The sequence below is a fragment of the Argentina silus genome (assembly GCF_951799395.1).
Source record: "Argentina silus genome assembly, chromosome: 7".
NCBI lineage: Eukaryota > Metazoa > Chordata > Actinopteri > Argentiniformes > Argentinidae > Argentina > Argentina silus.
The window spans coordinates 15,809,180-15,825,712 of NC_139661.1; the positions used below are offsets into that span (position 1 = coordinate 15,809,180).

The 16,533-nt window shown below is 43.1% G+C and overlaps 1 protein-coding gene across 1 annotated transcript; it reads right to left on the minus strand.

The window, feature by feature from the left end:
• Positions 1-1,120: 1,120 nt before the first annotated feature.
• Positions 1,121-12,723, minus strand: znf608 (zinc finger protein 608; the record flags this gene model as incomplete). The annotated part of the gene is made up of 10 exons (XM_083673963.1): positions 12,283-12,723; positions 9,252-9,489; positions 7,459-7,546; positions 7,046-7,214; positions 4,484-6,730; positions 3,541-3,979; positions 2,907-3,064; positions 2,198-2,345; positions 1,789-1,848; positions 1,121-1,140 (listed from the first exon to the last, which is right to left on the minus strand). Exons 1-10 carry the CDS (start codon positions 12,646-12,648, stop codon positions 1,121-1,123), a joined length of 3,933 nt encoding a protein of 1,310 aa, XP_083530089.1. The 5' UTR covers positions 12,649-12,723.
• Between the last annotated feature and the right edge of the window lie 3,810 nt (positions 12,724-16,533).

Below are 16,533 nucleotides of genomic sequence, written 5' to 3' on the forward strand. Positions count from 1 at the left end.
TTGATCGGGTAACCTTGTTGAAGAGTGTCCCTCAAGATGTCAAACACTTGTAAACAGAGTTTGTAGCACTAATTCAAGTAATAAAACAACCACTTAAACTACAGTTATGCACATGACGTGGTGTGTAGATCACCATACAATGCATTTAAATGAAATCAAACAAACATACATACATAAGCATGTAAATACTCTGCCATCATGATTATATACAGAATATATACACCACAGGGGAGGCTGGTGGAGGTAGAAATCGGTGGATGGGCTTGTTGTAATGCATGGAATGGAATGAGAAATGGTATCAAACAGGAATGGTATCAAACACTCATGTTTGACACTATTCCTCATTCCTTTCCATGCATTACAATGAGCCCGTCCTCCAATTTCTACCTCCGCCAGCCTCCCCTGCCACAATTCTATATGGCACTGGGGAAAATGTGAAGATTTACTCTCCCATAAGACAATACAATCAACAGGTGGCTACAGTCAAGTACAGGATACACATGTAGTTCATCACTATAGGAAGGACCACTTTTAATAGACTCTTGTACTTAAGTGTTCTACTGCAGTTTCCCAATGGGAAAAAAAAGACATTGGGATATTGCAATTCCTCAGTACATTCAATCATATGATTACACTACAATAAAATGTGCATATAAAGTTTGTAACATGGCCATTTATGGCAGCTTCTATGACACTATGGGATTAAATCACTTGTTGTTGTTTTTTTCAGACAGGCATCCAAATGCAAAATACTTGAAAGTTGTTTTACTTAATAATACATATCTCCACCAATATTACAATACCACTGCTCCGTGAAGCTTATAAAACTTTGATTAATAATAAGAAATGAAACAGCTCTCTGCCAGTGATGGGGTCAATTCAAGGTAAATTCAGTAAATTCAGGAGGATGACATGAAAATTCAATTGAATAATCGTCGCCCATATATTGTTCTATATGGGCTTATCAATTCATGAATTGACGTTCAATGAATCCGCTGAATGTAGTGAATTGAAAGTGAAGAGACCCCAGCTCTGGTCTGTGCCTCCCATAGAGGCGATGAATTATAACACCATGGAATTGATGTCTGTAAATCTTCCTCATGTGAGCCAGTCACATGGTTTACTTCTTCCCTTCATTTTCTGCAGAGGGAGAGAGAGAGACCATAGACAAACATATTTCAAATACAACATGAAAAACACTTCTCACATATAAATAACTGTCACTAACAACATAATAAAAGTGATTATTATTCTCTGTTTATGTCATGTTGTTCTGTTATTCATATTAATGTAGTTCTGCTTAGATTGTAAGCAGACTTAACACAGCGTACAATCAAAGCAAACATCTGGGTTGGTTTCAGATTTAACATTAACAAACATAACGTACAGTACAGTGCAGCATGGAAAGCACATTTCACAAATAAACTAAAAAGCTAACTCATGGTAGTTCTTGTCAACCTATATTTATCTCCCTGTATAAATAAAGGTTAAATACAAATAGAAATGTTGGGCCACAAAATTGGTATATGTTAATAGCTTTGTAGGAAATGCTTAGCAGGGGAGGCTGGTGGAGGTAGAAATCAGAGGACGGGCTCATTCCAAATCATCTGTTCCATGCATTACAATGAGCCCATCCTCTGATTTCTACCTCCACCAGCCTCCCTTGGCGCTGAGCCACAGAGTTGGAGTCAGAATGTAAGAACAGTACATCAGTATCATACAGTAGCTCTGTGATGGTCGTTGGCCATGGGCCAGCCAGCCTGGGCTGTGTGATGACAAGTGACCTACCAGTTGTCGATGAGTGTCCTGGTACCTGTTGGCTGGGGACCAGGCCTCTAGAACTCAACCCTGCAGAGGACAGACCACAGAGCAAATCAAATCAAAATAAAATGAAATGCAATTTGTCACGTACATCACATACAAGATGCCGTAATTGACATCGTGAAATGCTTTGGGATCATGCTCCTCACTCAACAACAGTCAACAATACAATATAATATTGTATAGCAGTACATTTTTGTTTACATTTTGTGAAAACTTAATAGGTAGCCTATATATACAGAATTAGAATAATATAATAATATAACTCTGTCTGAAAAGAATGAGCATGGGCTCCAGTCATTCACCAACACAACAACAACGTCTTACGATGAATTATGTGAGATGAAAAACATAATTGAGGGGCTGTTTAGCCTACCTTGATAGAGGTCGTATTGCCCTGACATGAGAGGGTAGGTCATCCCCAGGTGTGTGTGGTGGTGTGTGTGGAGGTGCCTGGCGAAGGGAGCATGGTTCCTCTCCCGCTCCGTCTCCCTCTCTCCCTCAGGGGAGCCTTTTTCACCGGGCTGTGGAAGAAACATCAGTAGACTTTCACTAAAATCATTGTCTGTGTATTCAGATTGTGTGATAATAATGCTCTGTGTGTTGTTTACAACGGTTCTGTATATTATAATTGTATTCATTTCATATGTTCTTCAGTAAATGAGTTATACCTGAATTTCAGAGTCTATATATTCAATCTCCTTCCCTTTGACCATAAACTGATGTTATAACTGGTCCAGGGGAGGCTGGTGGAAGCAGAAATTGAACGAATGCATTCTCCATTCCATGCATTACAATGAGCCCATCCTCCGATTTCTACCTCCACCAGCCTCCACTGATCTAGTCATTTATTTCATCAATCTCCTGCTCCGCATCTCCTGTGTGAGTGTCTCTCCTCCCAGCCAGCTACTGTAGCAGAAGTGATTTAGAATCACATTCTCATGATGAGGTAGCCCTGGCCTGAGTAATATAAACTCAAGTCTTGCCCCCAGACTTTGAGGATGTCCTCTTGGTCTAATGGTAGATGCTTGGGTCTTCCATGCGTGAGACCCAGGAACGGATCACCTCTGCTACACACCACTCACCGCAGGAGACTTGCCGTGATAGGCCAGGTTGTGGTGCTGTTGCAGCAGCTCCAGGGCTGTTGACTCGCTGGTGGGCTTGCTGCTGGAGCTACGACAGTTCTGGGACACATCCGACTCCTCTCTGCCTGCCGTCTTCCCATACAGAGGGTAGTGGAAACCTAGCGTGTGCAAAACACAACTCTAGAATCTAACCGATATATGTAAATATCATTTAGAGTAGCTACTGTACAACCATCCTACATCCCACAAAAACACACTTCAGAAAAAAATTATTCTAAGTATACACAGGGTCGATCAGGGAAGGCTGGTGGAGGTAAAAATCAGAGGACGGGCTGATTGTAATGCATGGAATGGAATATTCCTCATTCCATTCCATGCATTACAATGAGCCCGTCCTCCGATTTCTACCTCCACCAGCCTCCCCAGCTGTATAACCTCCACCCGCCTCCACTGGTGTCTATCTACTAGCCAGATAATAATACTATTTGGGTATAGTATATACCAATATACCATTATAAGTCCTCATTCCATTCCTTGCATTACAATGAGCCCGTCCTCCGATTTCTCCCCTGATCGCCAACTGTAACTATCACCAACCTCATTAATCTTTCCTCCATGATTATGGAGAACTTACCTGGGTAGTTGTGAACCAGAGTGGGTGACATCACCCTGTAGGAGCTGCTGCCTGCATCACACATCTGGAGGTAGGGGTAGGAGTGCTGGTACTGGATGTAGGGCTGCTGGGGGGTGATAGGTGGTGACACCGCCGCTCTGGTACTCTGGGAGTCGTCAGACACAACCCCCATTGGCTCCTGTTCGTCCTCTTCCTGCTCCTCTAGCCTATCACAGTCCTCTATGTCTGCTGTGGGCGTGTCCTGGTTCTGGACCTGGTTCTTGGTCTTTTTAAGTTCCAGTACCGTCTTAGCCCCTGGTTCTGATGGTAGTACCTGAACATCCCAGTCCTGTGGCCTGTCAGCGTCTAACTCTTCTGATATCTGGTTCATCTCTTCAGCCTGATGCTGCTCCATGTATTTGGCCTGAGTTGCACGGCCCCAGAGGTGGACTTCTGAAGGCTACAGTAAATCGATGAGGAAAAGTGGTTGGTTGTGATGGGATTTGGCTTCAATTATTTCATTCAGTACCAGTTAATCCCTGTGACTCAATCCAATTCATTCAATTCAATTCATTCACAATTCAATTCATTCATTCAATTCCCAGTGTGAAAAGACAAACCAACCCATCAAAACGCATATGAATGGACACTCATATCATATCAAAAGCAAATTTGCTGTTGAAATGGTTCCTCTTATTTAGATATGTTAAAAGGTTCACATGTATAGTTAGAAATAAATAGATTCAAATTAAACATCCCTGCCTCCTCTGTATCTCCGAACTTTGTTAAAAACAAATTATGCAAAAGTACATCTCATCTACACCACAAAATATTATAAACATGTTTCCTCCATCCTCACTAAAGCTTTACATACTGAACCAACAACCTGTTTAAAGACCTCTTTCCCACAACAGTCTTACATACCAAACATCAAGAACAACTAAAGACAGAATGAAAAACTTACATTGGAAAATGATACATTTGAGTCCAGTTCTGTCTGATTATTTGGTGATTTCATGTCATCACTGTCTTTGACAAGGCCCTGGTTGTCTGTCATCGCCATAGCGTTGACGAGCGTCTGTTTCCCGTGCTGTGAGGTCAGAGTCAGTGGTCTGTCCTCCATCTCTACGAAGGAGAGGCCCGGTTTGGAGCAGCAGGCCTTGACAGTGTCAGTCCCTTTAGACAACACAGCAGCACTAGAGGTCATAATGTGTTTCATCTCATCTGGCTCTCTGTTAACCTGACCACCTCCTCTCTGTTTGCTCCCCTGCTGCTGCTGGTCACAACACTTAGACGCCATGAGGAGTTTCTGGTCCATGTAGAGTCCCCTGGCGTACTGCCCATAGTACAGAGACTGGGCCAGGGCGGTCTGCGTCTGCGTCATAGCCAACTGGAGCTGCGACTGAGAACTGGAGGTCAGTATGGCGTCGGTCTTCTTAGAGTCCGCAAAGTCATGAGTGTTTTTTAGCTCCTCGTTGGCCTCCTTCAACGGGTCTTCCTTCTTGCTTTTGTTGTCGTGAGGAGTGGAGGAGCTCTTGTGGAAAGCAGCGGTGGCATTTGATTGGCCGGTCTGCATGTAACCCTGGAGATAATAGGGGTCGTATCCGTGGTAATAGGGGGACTGGGGGTCTTTAGTGACCGGCCCTGGTGGAGGAGCTGACACAGCCGGGGAGGTCTTGGCGGAGGTTGGGGTGTTGTTGATGTTGACCTCCGAGACTGAGCTGGCTTTAGACCTCGTTGAGTCTGAACGACAGTCTGACCCACCATCATCCCCTGCGTCGGAGATGTCTGAGTACGCAGGGCTGTTAGTCTTGGTGGTGCTGCCATCTCCTCCTGTTAAACTTCCACAGTCCATTCTAGAAGAGCTGCCTATTGAGGGACTGGGAGCGTTGTCGGTGAAGGTGTAAACCTTATCAGCCTCAGCTCTGATAATGGCCATTCTACTCTCCTGAGATTCCGTAAGACCGTTCCCTACTTCCTGTTTACTCAAATGTTCTTTCAGAAGGCTTCCGGGGGGTTCTTTTCCCGCCATCTTTGTTACATCCTCTATCTTTAGTTGAATTATGTTGTTGTTGTCACCGTTGGCGGCCCTGCTGGCGTCTTTGTTGTGTTTGTCCTTTGATCTCTTCTTCTCTTTCTTCCTGCTTTCTTTACATGTGACTAGTGTTGCTTTCACCTGACTGGGCTCCACCACGATGCTCAGCTTTGGTTTGATGGGTTTCAGCGAGAGGTTCTTGGTTGTTATTGTTGATGTTGATGTTGTTGTTGTTGTTGTTGTTGATGCAGCGAGGGGAACAGCGGCCATAGGGGAGGTTTGCTGGGGAACGGGTTCTGTTGGGCTATTGTTAGTGTTAGTGGGGTACGCAGCGTTGGGGATGGCTATCAGTTTTGGGGGGGCCGGGGCGGGAGCAATGGGCCTGTTGGTTCTGGATTTAGACAAACACTTCTCCACTTTTCCATTTGCCTTTTTGCCTTTGTCACAAACTCCTTTCTTATCGATAAAGCCCTCAGCCTCCAGCTTCGGCATCTCCACAGAGGAGTTCCTATCCGTGACCAGACAGTTTTCCAGCACCACAGTCATGTTGGAGATGATCGGCAGGTTACTCAGGTCATCAATAAGTCCCTCCTTGATCAATGAGTTCCTCCTGGTTTTGGAGTGGGCGGTGGGACTGTGGTCGCTATTGATCAACAACCGCCTGTTCTTAGGAGAGCCGACAGTGGTCACCCTGTAGAGGGGGCTGGGCTTCTTGGATGAGGTGTTAGTGACAGTCTCTGAGCAGTCAAATGTCATGTTACTGAGAGACTCTTCGCAGTCCGACAGTCTGTCCTCGCTCTCCGCCTCAAACTCCACCTTCCTGTCCTCCTCCAGGTGGGCATGCGTCTGGTGGTAGCGCAGCCCATTGATGTGTTTGTACTTCTTGTTGCAGTTGGGATGGGGGCAGTCAATCAGGATGGGAGAGGTGCATGGCGGATCCAGGAACGTCGGATCTGACTTTCCCTGCGGAGTCGATGGAGCGCTCCGGGACTTGGCGCGCATCCTCTTCCCATTCCCGTTCTTGACGTCCTCAGAGACTAAGCTCAGGTCGAGGTCAGCGGGAGGTTTGGTTTTCCGTTTGCCAGACGTGAGGGAGGTGGTGGTTTTGATCTCCTCGACCGTGAAGAAGGGCGGAGTCCTGCAGTTGTTGATCAGGTTGAGGCTCGCCCTGCGGCCCTGAGGGTGAAAATTAACCTTTATTTGCAGAGCACTTTATATACATCAAATCGCAGTTAAAAATGCACACAAAAGTCAAAAGATTTACAAAGCATATACTGTAAAACAACAACATATAAAAACAGATGACAAAATCCGTAATTTATTCATATAATCAAACAGTTGGCCACTGACAAAAAAATAGTCCTCATTGTTTTGGTTATTGTTCATGAACAAAGGGGTGCGTCTCATAATCTGAAATGAATAGAAAATGTACAGACTGTGGCTTTAAAGGCAATTAGTGGATCTATTGTATAAAACCAGTAAAACAGGCACCTTGTGTATAGCCCCTGCTCCACCCCCTCCTCGGCTCTTGTGTGGCAGTCCTCTGACCTTGGGAAGACCGGGGTCAATGCAAGGTCGCTCAGGGATAGCCAATCGCATCCGTTTACCGCGGCCACGCCCACCTGGCATCTCAGGGTCACTGGAGGGTGACTCACAAAACCTAGAAGAAGAAGAAGAAGAAGAAGAAGAAGACAGGAGGTGTGTTATAGTCACAAAAATATACACATGGTTACAGAACACCTTCTTTAACAATGGCATGCAAAAACACATTAAAAATCACTCTCTTCATGAAAAAGACAAAATATGCTAATTATCATCATACATATTCATTAAGTCCTTTTATGTATGAATCCTTGATTATGTACTGTTTAAGTATACAGTATGTTGTCTATGATCTGTATTACCTGGGTGGGGCCCAGTCATGTTTGGTGCAGTCTAACAAGGTCCCCACGTAGGTCCTCTTCCTCCATGTCACGTTGACAACCAGGACACCTGCAGAAATCAAAATACTTTAGAAATGGCTGCAAATATGTGACCAACCATCGTCTTTTATTGTTTTTCAGAGGCCTGCTCTGACCAGCACAGCATCAACAAGCTCGTATGGTTCTTGTCTGCAGTGTGCTGTCTGCTTTTACTCAAAGACCATCTGACATTTCCAAAAGCAATTACCCTCTCAGTGATTTACCAACACTGCTTAGCAGTGAAATATCAAATAGGTGTTATGTTACTCTACCAATTAGACACTGGTGGTGACTGAATAAACAAACAGCACTTTCATTTGAGTGACTCTATACAATAACATCTTATGAAATATTGTGGCTGTTATCCAACCTTATGGACGACAATCCTGCCACATTATCTTAAAAGTGAACACTGAAAACCGTGAACCACACATAGCCTACAGACACAGAAATCTGCTTTGTTAATCCGACAATTATAATGAGCTCTGCTATTGCATTTTGATATGCATTCATCAAACGCTAGGTCTCAGCCGGGGACGTTAAGATGGTGGTCGCAATTAGCATTTGCTTAATCAATATGCACTAGGCGTCACCGCAACCCCCCGACACTAACTGAAGAAGGTGATCCAGTCTTCATGCCGCCTCGATGGGGAAGTCCCCTGGTAGAGCTCTCTAATAAAATCAGCTAAAACCTCCTACTTCAAATAGACACAAAGTGAAAAATAGACCCTCTTATAAAACACAGCAAACATCAGATGTATGTATTCCCCTGTGCTTTTGTTGTTACTTCAGCAGAGCCTTAATTAAAACCAGGCTAGGATACAACCACATCTTCTGGCTCACAAATCACTTGCACCCAGAACTGGTAGTGCATAGCAGAGCCGGAATGCTTTTTCATAAGAGACACGACTGTACTGTATACCCCTCGAGTGAAACAGAGAGGTGGCTCTAGTCTCCCCACTAGAACTGGATCAAATGAATCCTCTCAGTTTCAGTTGCTGAATATTCTGTTTTGTTTACATCTTTGCAAGACACATTTCTCAGATCATGAATATTAATATGGTACAGTGTATCTACTTGCTGTTAATAACTCCTCAGCTGATTCAGTGTGCCCTACCTACTGGTATCAGCGACATCCTCTCTTCCATACACTTAGAAAAAAGGGTTCCATAAGTGTTCTTCAGCTGTCCCTGTGGGAGAACAAAAGGGTTCCACAAGGAACCCACAATGGTTCCTTAAAGAGTTCTCCAACAGGGACAGCCAAAGAACCGTTTTAGGTAGAACGGTGTAGTCGATGATGTACTGTATTGTACATGTCAGGGTTGGGTTTAATTCACGCAAAAAGTGAAAAGAAATTTGACGAATTTGACGAAAGCCATTGTTAATTATCATTGACGAAAGCCATTGTTTTTCATGACAATCTATGGATGTATCAATTAATTCATATAATTTAAATTGACCTCTTGCATTGATTGAGTGAATCAAAATGGACCCCTGCCCTGGTATATATCAACCCCGGGATTTTGGAGTAAAACAGAGAGAGCTATTAAAGCCAAGTAAACTGTACCAAAGACCCCCTGAGTTATTACAAGACATTTTACGTCACTTTAAACACATTTCTTATAGACAGACATAACATGTTATGATATATTATGAAGACATTATAAGGCATCATACATGCCTATAATGAGTTATAAAGCCTCATAGAAAGTTTTAGCGAAAGGCCTTCTCCTCACCTTCCTCTGTCTCGTGCCACACGATGCCCTCAAGGTTGACGCTGGTGCCCGGTTGGCAGGGTCCCAGGCAGCAGGCGTCCCCGTCAGCCCCCCCTGCATCCTGGGTGCTGGTGCCTATGGACCGGGTCCTCACCAGGAGCTGCTTGGAGGGGGGGGACGCTGGGGAGAACTGGGCGTTGGACACCGGGCCTGGGGGGCCGGGGAGTGGGGGGGCAGGCACTGTGAACATTGGATCCACCTGGAAGGGAGGAGGGGAGGAAGGGAGGTAGAGAGGAAGGGAGGGAGGTAGGAAGGAAGGTAGGGAGGGAGGGAGGGAAGGAGGGAGGGAGGGAGGAAGGAAGGAAGGAAGGAAGGAAGGAAGGAAGGAAGGAAGGAAGGAAGGAAGGAAGGAAGGAAGGAAGGAAGGAAGGAAGGAAGGAAGGAAGGAAAGAAGGAAGGGACGGAGGGAAGGAGGGAGGGAAGGAGGAAGGTAGGAAGGGTGGAAGGTAGGAAGGGAGGAAGGGAGGTAGGAAGGGAGGAATAGAGGGAGGTAGGGAGAGTATGACCTCTGACTCTTCAGCTTTACCAACCTGGGGTGTTTCAGGACATCACTATCATACTTTGCTTACAGTGTTACACAGCTTTAATTCATAAAGGATATTAACAGAGGAAAATGCTCTGCAATCTAAAATCACATTTGAAGTGTTCATGAGGGATATTTAATCAAATGGAAACTCATCATTCACTATGTGATAAATGTGACATCCGTTCATTCTCAAATTGGCAATTGTATTAATCACAGGCATGATCATTTAAGCAGCTTAATGATAAGATTCTGTGAAAGGTGTTTTTGTGATGTACAATTGCAAGAGAATAAATAATTGCCTTTCAGTTTGCAATTTAGAATGATTGTTGTAGTCTCATAGCTCCATGTAGTCACAGCTGTACCCCTTGCGAGAATAGATTGTATCATTTTATACGATGGATACTTAATAAAATGAATGAATGTGTGAATCATAGCCATAATTATTTTCCCAGTTTAATGATTACATTCTGTACAAGATGTTCTGTAGATCAGCTATCAAAGATTATGAGCGTTGTACGATAACAAAACAATGCATAATTGCCTTTCAGTTTGTAATTTAGATTTGTGCACGTACTCTCAAAGCTCAATGCAAGCATGTTTTAACCTCCGGGAGTACAGACTGTATAATTTTTAATGTAAACGCATGCGTCTTTTAACCCACAGGAATTGTGTTGGATTACGTCATGTGATAAGAAAGAGAAATCATTACAACAAAGTAGTTTCTTGTTCTTATCTGATCGCATGCAGGGCTACAGTAGCTTTGGGACCAAAACAAAGACTGCTGCTGTTGCCGGCCCTCCTGTGCTCTGGGAAGGCAGTTCCATACCCTCCCTCCCTCTCATCCTCCCTCCTTTTCCTCCCTTCCTCCTCAGACATCCCATCCCATTCCCATCAACATAAACAACTCTATGACATTGACCACTTATAGGAAACCAGAGAAACACCGCTTTACTCTATTGTGGATTCATATTACCTGACAATACACCCATGACAGCACCACAGGCCTCCATTGTTAAGAGCCCGTGGCTGTTTGTGTGTGTGTGTGTGTGTGTGTGTGTGTTTGTGTGTGTGTGTGTGTGTGTGTGTGTGTGTGTGTGTGTGTGTGTGTGTGTGTGGCTGTGTGTGTGTGTGTGTGTGTGTGTGTGTGTGTGTGTGTGTGTGTGTGTGTGTGTGTGTGTGTGTGTGTGCGTGTGCGTGTGTGTCTGTGTGTATAATTTTAATATGCAGCACTGTGAGGGGCTGGGAGCCAAGAGGAGGAAGGAAGCAAAGAAAGATGGCTACCGTTCACACACTCCTCTCCACATAGTGCTGAGTGAGCACCACTGATAGCTGACAGCACTTGTGCCTCCTCCTACCTTATGATAACTGAGATTACACCAACAACATCAACAGTGTACTCAAGCGTACATGTCTACCACATATTAGGTCTTAAGACCCAGGTAGATATTTAATGGTTGTAGGGCTCTAGAATTGTATTAGAAATAAAAAATACTGTATAACAACTAACCATTCAATGGCACAACCCTTTTCCACATTGATAATAATTATAATATTGATGTAAATATGTAAAATGTTAATTATAATGAATTAGTCAGTTACTTTGGTTGCATACAGTACAATGAATATAAATGAAATATATTATAATCGCTTGAATCCAATTCAGAAGAAAAGTAATTATAATGGTAAAGATAAACATATCTGAACTATAATTATGATATCATTACCTAAATGAAAAAACAATAATAATTACCTGACAAAACCCACCTATGATGAAATTGCTTAAGAGTTTCAGAATTCTACTTACAGTACAGTAGAGTAAGATACTATAGTAGATGAACAATCTAATATGGCTGCATCTGGTATGTGTGATTACATTGTGTTGGCTATCAATTCCCCGAGCTCAAATCTGAGTAGGCTGTAATTTTTCATTGTCATTATTCTCTGGCCTTTTATTACCCTCAGCGCAGCTTATCATTCCACACCAAACCTTTCTGGCTGCATGACTGACCTGTATAGTACAGTACGCTTAAGGCAACCCCTTGTCGTTGTATTATTGATTACAGCACATTAACAGTGTCTGCATTGTTAAAAGAGTGGCACCATCAGACACTGTAAATAATAGTCAGCCAGTTGATTTGCTACTACTGTACATCAATGTGCCTAATCAGTCTATGTGTTTATCCATTCAGAATATTTTGGGGGTATACGGTTATGGCCCGGACTGAGCTGGGCCTTTCTGCTTTCTTGAACAGCTGATGTGAATGCTGTGAATAAGGATTCGTGTGATTACAATGCATATATATATCTATCTTCATTACCTTATTGACCTAGCATCTGCCGAAGGACAATCCTATTAGCCTCCCTACCTCTCATCTGAAAAGATAATTGCACATAATTGAGTTGTTGTGATAGATGTTATGTGATTGTTTGTGTTTAATCGTTGGCTATAAGCAGTAAACGGCTTACCTTTTCTGTTCTCTGTTTCTTTGACGGTGTGCTAGTGTCGTCATTCTTCCTCACAACAATAGCGCTTCCTCCCTTTATTCCACAATCCAAAGCGTTTTTGGTGATGTCTCCCATACCGTCGTCTGCACAATGACACGGGTTCTCTCTGCTTCCAACGGCGCATACATGCTCAGGTAGAGAATTGAAGACAGGACTCGTTCGCCCATCATTGTGTTTTTCTCTCCTCGTCCTGACAGCATCCCTCTCCCTTTTCCAGCCCCTGATGAGATTTTTCCCCTTTTTTTCCTCTTTGCCTTTGGCGCATAAAGCAGCGCTTACATCACCGGTGTTTGGGTTGCTGACCGCTTGGCCCAGTGCTGAATTCATTTCCAATGCCTCGCCGGGGCGTCCTTGAGCTTCCTGCCGTTTACCGCCGCTGCTGCATATCCCAGCGATGCCACACAGGGCGAGGAGCGATGTCTCCGAATCCGAATCTTTACAAGTTTTATTGCTCCTTTTCAGTCGGCATTTCCTCGACTCTTTGCCGAAATTCCCCTGGATTTGAACGGAGGGGAATGTTAGTCGGTCTGATACGGCGTTGTCGGCGTTTGAGAGACCGGACAGCTCCCCGCAATCCGTCATCGCCCCATTTTTCCCTTTCAAAAACCGATTCATCTCAAGTCTTTGTCGATCTCTGTCCAAATCAGCATTCCAGTCAATCATCAAATTGCCTACCGCAATATATCCCGCCAACGACCATAGCCATAACCGGCGTTTCAATTGCTTTTGGCTTATCACTCTTCTCAAGTGTGAAAGAGACTGACATCCAATAGAGATTAATTCTGACAGAAAACGGTGATAGGACCCCTGTCCTCACAATAGGAGGGCATAGTCAGATTTAAAGTGGACCAACATAGGCCACTCAACCATGTTTAGGCCTATGCTTTGTTCTGGATCTGAAGAGTTGCCCTATTGGTGCTGTAAAGTGAAAGTAATGGGTTCAGTAAAGCCCCCCGATCTAATCAATACTTATATCAAGATTTATTCTCACGAATATAATATTTGCTGAATCAAAAGTGCTTCATGGTATTATATTCTCCATGGGCTAAGAGTTGGTTGAGCAAAATAGCTCAATATACAGGCCTATAGGTCATTTGTAACTGTCCCCTTAACTGTAATAAAAAGCACCCAGTAGGCCAGTGGAGGCTGGTGGAGGTAGAAATCGGAGGACGGGCTCATTGTAATGGATGGAATGGACTGAGGAAAGGTATCAATCACGAGGAATGGTATCAAACACGCATGTTTGATACCATTCCTCATTCCGTTCCATGCATTACAGTGAGCCCGTCCTCCGATTTCTACCTCCACCAGCCACCCCTGCAGTAGGCCTAGGCAATATGTGAGTATTCTAATATTATGTGCTACTGTACAAACAAGGGTGTAACCTATATTTTTTACTAATCCAGATATTTGTATATTTAAACATAATGGATTTACATCATCATATATTTGAATAGTATATATTGTTTGACTACATTTGGCTGCAAACATGTCCAACCTGAATAAACCACATTTCCTTCTCTCCAATGTGACTCTATCCTGAATGTCATCCTGAGAGTCCGCCATGTTGACAGATAGACCTCTTGACAACCATTGTCTTCCATCTACGGGGCCTTGCATCCCAGCAACTGTGTCAGACCACTAACAAACTATCGATTCCCCCCCCCACCCCCTTGTCAAGCCCCATCACATTGTAGAATACAGTTTGCCACAACCAGACTAACAGCTAGCAAACAATAAGATTCACCTCTCAACTGGGGAATGAACCAGGGAGGCCTATATAACAACAACACCAGTCCTGTCAATAGTCACTCATGGTGTCCCTTTAAGTAAGGGATTCTCATTGATTTCATGTGATTTTGTCCTACCTCTGCAGTAACAATATTATACAAAGGAGACCACATCAAATTGCTGAAATCATTTCTAAACAGCTATGTTACATTGTGATAAATACATAGATTTCATGCGGCCTATGTAGGCTACCACTCATAGGGCAGACAGAGACATTCTCTGAGAGTGAGCACACAATGCTCTGGTCTCTAATGATCGTCAATAATCATTATGTCAGTCCTTTGCTAAAGATTCATGACTATGTAAATCACCAGTGATTTCCAGTCCAATGATAACAAGATAACAAAGTCAAAATGTCTTTAACTGGGACATTTTCCACTACAGCACACCAGTAGTCAATCACTTACTAGCTGATAAGACATCTGGAACAGGAGGCAGAGACCTCTCACCAGTTCAACAGGACAGCATGTAGCACACTCACAATCAGTGGGTTAGGCTACTCTGTCTCTGTCTCTGTCTCTGTCTTTGTTTCTCTGTCTCTCTGTCTCTCTGTTTATCTCTGTCTCTGTCTGTCTGTCTGTCTGTCTGTCTTTCTGTCTGTCTCTCTCTCTCTCTCTCTCTCCAATGGAAAAATACTTCAACTATGATAACTCTGTTTACTCCAACGGCCGAACATCAGTTGAACTGAAAAGGAGGAACGGTGGAACCAAACCAACAAGTTCTGGTCTGGTGGTCCCACCTAGAACTATGTCTGTGTCCCAAAATCGGTAGGCTATCTAACCTCTCCTGTGTGTGTGTGTGTGTGTGTGTGTGTGTGTGTGTGTGTGTGTGTGTGTGTGTGTGTGTGTGTGTGTGTGTGTGTGTGTGTGTCTGCTTTTCGCTTTGTGTTTACATTCATAATGGAGGTGTTTCCACACCTGATGTTGTGACTGCAGGTGCAGGAGGAGTAGAAAACACCAAAATGTGAAGAAAAATGTCAGTGATTAAACGCTATGATTTTTGCAAGCAAGTTTTTCTTCACAGTTTCATATCTACATTTATAGGTAATGTAAATCAGAACATAGGTTTCCAAGATGATCATCATCCCTTTATCTCTGAGCATAATTCTTATTTAACAAATCAAGACTATACGTCTTTCAGGTCTCAATGGGCAGGGCACCATTAGAATACCAAAGAGAAAAGTTGGCTATTCAGAGGATTTCAACAGAAGTGTATTTGTGTTTCAAAGTGCAGTGCCACTTCTGTTTACACACAACTGAAGGGACTTTGGCTTGTCAATTGTTGGTAAATAACAGAGGACAGAGGAAGGAGGCTTATAGGATAACACATTGTGTTGGTCATAAAAACAAAACTCTTCGTCAGCTACAACTTGCTTTTAATACTGTACAATGTACCTTGTGTGACTTAAAAGTTTTTTGAATGCTGACGAATCAAAACTCATAATGTTTTCAAATTCAAAATCAAAGCCACTGAACCTTCTATCTATCACCACTTTTCAGGGCTCTGAGATTGAGTCTGTGTCTCAATACAAATATCTAGGAATTGTAATTGATGATTCTCTCTCTTTTAAGCCTCACATTCAGAAATTGGTGAAAAAACTGAAGTTGTTGCTGCCACCTTTATGTCTGTGCTGGACTATGGCGATGTTATCTACATGCATGCATCTTCACAATGCCTACACACGCTGGATACTGTCTACCATGGAGCACTGAGGTTTATTACACATTTCAAAGCCCTTACTCAGTATTGCTCTCTGTATGCTCGGTTGGATGGTCTACCTTTTCCACCCGTAGACTTAATTATTAGCATATTTTTATTTAAAAGGCTATTCTTGGTCTGCTTCCATCTTACCTACGGATCTACATCCTTCAGAAAAGTATGGGAAGATGTTGTCTTTGCTCCCAGGACATATACCTACTATCTGTCCCTAAAGTCTGGGAAAAGGGTGTTTAAGTATGCTGCTCCCTCTACTTGGATTCAGTTGCAAAATTACCTGAATCTTCGGGAGCTGGTCTCACTGGATGCATTTAAAGTAATTCTAAATGACTTGGAGGCAGGTACATCTGGTTGTAGATGTTTTAGCTGATTCATATTGCCCCTGTTTGATCCCTGATGTTGATGACCTGTGACGAATATGTTTTTTGAGTCTGCAACCCTGTTAATTGTGCTGCTGCCTGTCTTGGCCAGGACGCTCTTGTAAAAGAGATTTTTAATCTCAATGAGACTTTTCCTGGTTAAATAAAGGTTATAAATAAATAAAAACTATTCAAAAGATCTGTTCATAAAATTAACCTTATATAAATATAATTTTGAAAATACTAATAATTGATACAGATTACATGTTACATCAGTGTTTGAGTTCAGATAATAATTTAATAGAATAATGTAGATTACAAAATGTGAGACCAATGCCTTGATAAA